The sequence below is a fragment of the Echinops telfairi genome, unplaced genomic scaffold (assembly GCF_000313985.2).
Source record: "Echinops telfairi isolate 266 unplaced genomic scaffold, ASM31398v2 ScPeMD7_443;HRSCAF=831, whole genome shotgun sequence".
NCBI classification, from domain to species: domain Eukaryota; kingdom Metazoa; phylum Chordata; class Mammalia; order Afrosoricida; family Tenrecidae; genus Echinops; species Echinops telfairi.
In genome coordinates, this window is record NW_022104341.1 from 82,054,630 (window position 1) to 82,057,639 (window position 3,010).

General features: G+C 56.1%; 1 protein-coding gene across 3 annotated transcripts in view; it reads left to right on the forward strand.

Moving 5' to 3' along the window:
* Positions 1 to 573, forward strand: part of POMGNT1 (protein O-linked mannose N-acetylglucosaminyltransferase 1 (beta 1,2-)) — a 24,450-nt gene extending 23,877 nt beyond the window's left edge. For all 3 annotated transcript variants that reach the window (XM_045291727.1, XM_045291726.1, XM_045291728.1), the window contains 2 exons: positions 5 to 114; positions 205 to 573. In XM_045291727.1, the coding sequence (XP_045147662.1) occupies positions 5 to 114; positions 205 to 292 (198 nt within the window). In that variant the 3' untranslated portion in view covers positions 293 to 573. The remainder of the gene's footprint in view (positions 1 to 4; positions 115 to 204) is intronic.
* Positions 574 to 3,010: the final 2,437 nt, after the last annotated feature.

Genomic DNA, 3,010 nt, shown 5'->3' on the forward strand with positions numbered 1-3,010 from the left:
CCAGTGCCTCCATATCTGGGACCTGGATGTGCGTGGCAACCACCGGGGCCTATGGAGGTTGTTTCGGAAGAAGAACCACTTCCTGGTGGTGGGAGTCCCTGCCTCCCCCTACTCGTGAGTGACTTCTTGCTCCGGAGAATGGGGACTTAGGGGGGACATGGCTAATGACCTCGTCACTAACACATTTTCATAATCACTTTGCAGGGTGAAGAAGCCACCATCAGTCACCCCAATTTTCCTGGAGCCACCCCCAAAGGAGGAGGGTGCCCCAGGAGCTGCAGAGCAGACTTAAGAGCCCCTCCAAGACTGCAGGGCTGGGTACTGTGTACCCCCAGGCAGGCGAGCCCTTCACCCCATCCTGTAGGATTTTGTAGGCACTGGCAGGGGCTGGGACAGGTTTGTGTGTAACATGAGACTTAATGACTAACTCCATGGGTTTCCTCACTCCAACCTCCCTGTTCTTGAGTTGGAGGTCTATTTATTTACTTCCTTGTTGGCCACGGGCAGGGTGGCATCCGGGAATCTTTGGGATCCCTGGGCAGCCGATCCGGCTCTGTGTAACCCCCTCCCCTCATGCCTGGCTCAGAACTTAACCTATTTATTTACTGCCCCGCAGACTGGGGGGACCTTGGAAACAGGCCAAGCCTGGGCAGCCTTGGATTTCTTTTTGGGCTGAGGTGCCCCTCTTCAGGGCGGGGCTGACTCTTACTCAGGAAACTGCGGTGCCCACCCCATGGACAAGCCCTGCTGGGCCCACCTCTGACGCAGACTCACTCAGAGACCCTCAGACCCTGGACCAGGCCTCTGCTCAGCCTCCTTTTTGTCCAGGTTTCCAAAGCTGAATAATGTGGCCATTGATTAAAAAAAGGGAGACAACTTCTGAAGATGTGCCTCTGTGTGGGGGGGAGGGTGGGGGTATGTTGTTGTTGGTGGTATCAAAGAGCCAAGGTTAGATGATAGATAGATAGATAGATAGATAGATAGATAGATAGATAGATAGATAGATAGATAGATAGATGGGTGGTGAATTTTCTTTACTGTCCTCCATAGGACTTAGTGTCCATTTGAGGTCATTTGACCAGCAGGGGATGCCCGAGCGTCGCCCCAGGACAGCCTGGCCGGAGCCACGCCCCATTTGGAGCTGAGTTCCCTCTGGTCGGACTAGCTTACCCTGCCGGAGGTGTTTAACCCCGGAGGTGGCTGCTGCCTCCTCACTTGTCCCGGTCAGGCACGTGCCCCCAGAGATGGAGCGGAAGAGAATGAAAAGGGCATTTAGAGGTCATGGGGGAGGGCTGGGGAAGTGAGAAGGAAGTGGGTGAGAGAAGGGCTAGGCTGTAGGTGGAGACACATGAACGAGGACAATGGTAACTTTTAAAGGTGGTCCGGTTGATCGTGATCTAGCGACGCAGTAGAACTGCCCCGTGTGTCTCCTGAGATTGTAATGGCTACGGAATGAGACTGCTGCCTCTTTTTCCTGCCAATGGGCGCTAGGTACAAACCACTGACTCTTGGATTCACAGCAGAACACTTCAACTCCTGTGCCCAGGGCTCCTTTTGTGACCCTGGAGGTATTTTCAATGCAGACTTCCCTATCTGGGTGTTTCTCTGGAGATGGGCCCGTGATTTTCATGAGAGTTTCACCTACTCAGTGACCCAAAGGAGCCAGGAAGAGCGGGGTTTGGAAGTAAAGGGCAAGATCCTGGGACAACGGAGTGCCCTGGGTGAGATAGCCCAGGCAAGTGGGGTGCGGAGAGTAGACACGGGGTCTTGGGAGAAGGCGTCTGCTTCCGGGGCCTCCTGAGCTGCAGACATAGAGCCCTGACTGAGGAGGCCGGAACTGGCCTTTCTCTCGTGCCCTTCTTCCTGCTGTGTGTCCCCACCGGTGCTTGGAGCCCACATCGGCGATGGCACGGGTAGTGTGTGACCTGGGCACTTCCTGCCCCGTCTGACGCCTTTGGTGTTTGCTGGAGCCAGAGATAGCACTTGGGGTGGTACAACAGCCACCCTGAGGTGGATTCTATTAACACAACCACGATGACGGAGTAAGGCCCGCCCTGGGCAAACAAGTCTGTGACCGCCACACTGGCACCCGAGGTGGGGGTGGGGAGGCTGATTGACCTCCCTGCCCAGGCTCCCCAGTGGCTCCTGGACTGGGTCTCCCAGACTACTCTCAGGTCCTGTGTGGGTGTCGTCAGCTCGCGGCTCCTGTTTGGACATCACACGGGGGCTATGGTTTGGGGCTGCACTTGCAAGGCCCGGGCCGAGTGGTAGATGGCTGGTATGTAACAACGTGTCCTCTCGCCATAGCTTCCCGCCACTCCTTCAACAGAGATCATCAGGTCCCTAGCTGGGACATTCGGGCCAGGTGCCCCTTCAAGTGTTTACCAGAACCACACCAGGTTCTGAGGCAACTAGCTGAGGCTCAGGCAGCTCAGCTTGTCACCTGAGGCAAGTCTCCATGCCCTCACCTAGAGCACAGGGCGGTGAATAGTAAAGAAGAACTCACTCGGGTCTGTAACGCGGCAGGGAGGCTGAGACCAGAAATAAAGGAAGTTCTTTCTGAGACTTCCAAAGCAGGGGCAGGTTTGGAACTTTGCTTGAGCTGAGCGGGCTGACCAGGCCCGGGGTGGCAGCGGCGGTGAAGGTGTGCCCATGCGCACGCTTGCTCTGTACGGACTTCCCAGAGCCCAAGGAATGACTGTCCGTCTCCCGTTGCCCTGGTCTCCTCCCCCACTTGGACACAAGCTTGTTATTTTCATACCTTTCCAGTCCAGTGCCCCCACCCAAGAGGGGGCAGGTTCAGCCAAAGTCCTCCCATTTTTTTTTTTTTTAAAGAGGCCAGACTGGCCCTACCCCACGTCTTCAATGCCCTCTTGACTGGTCCCCTTAGACTCTCTCCCAGTCCTGGGCCCAAAGGAAGGAGAGAGAGAAACTAGCCCACCCCTCTTCCCAGGTGTTTCCCGCGTCACTGGCCCTCTAGCGACCCCTCTCCCCAAGGATACACGAGGAG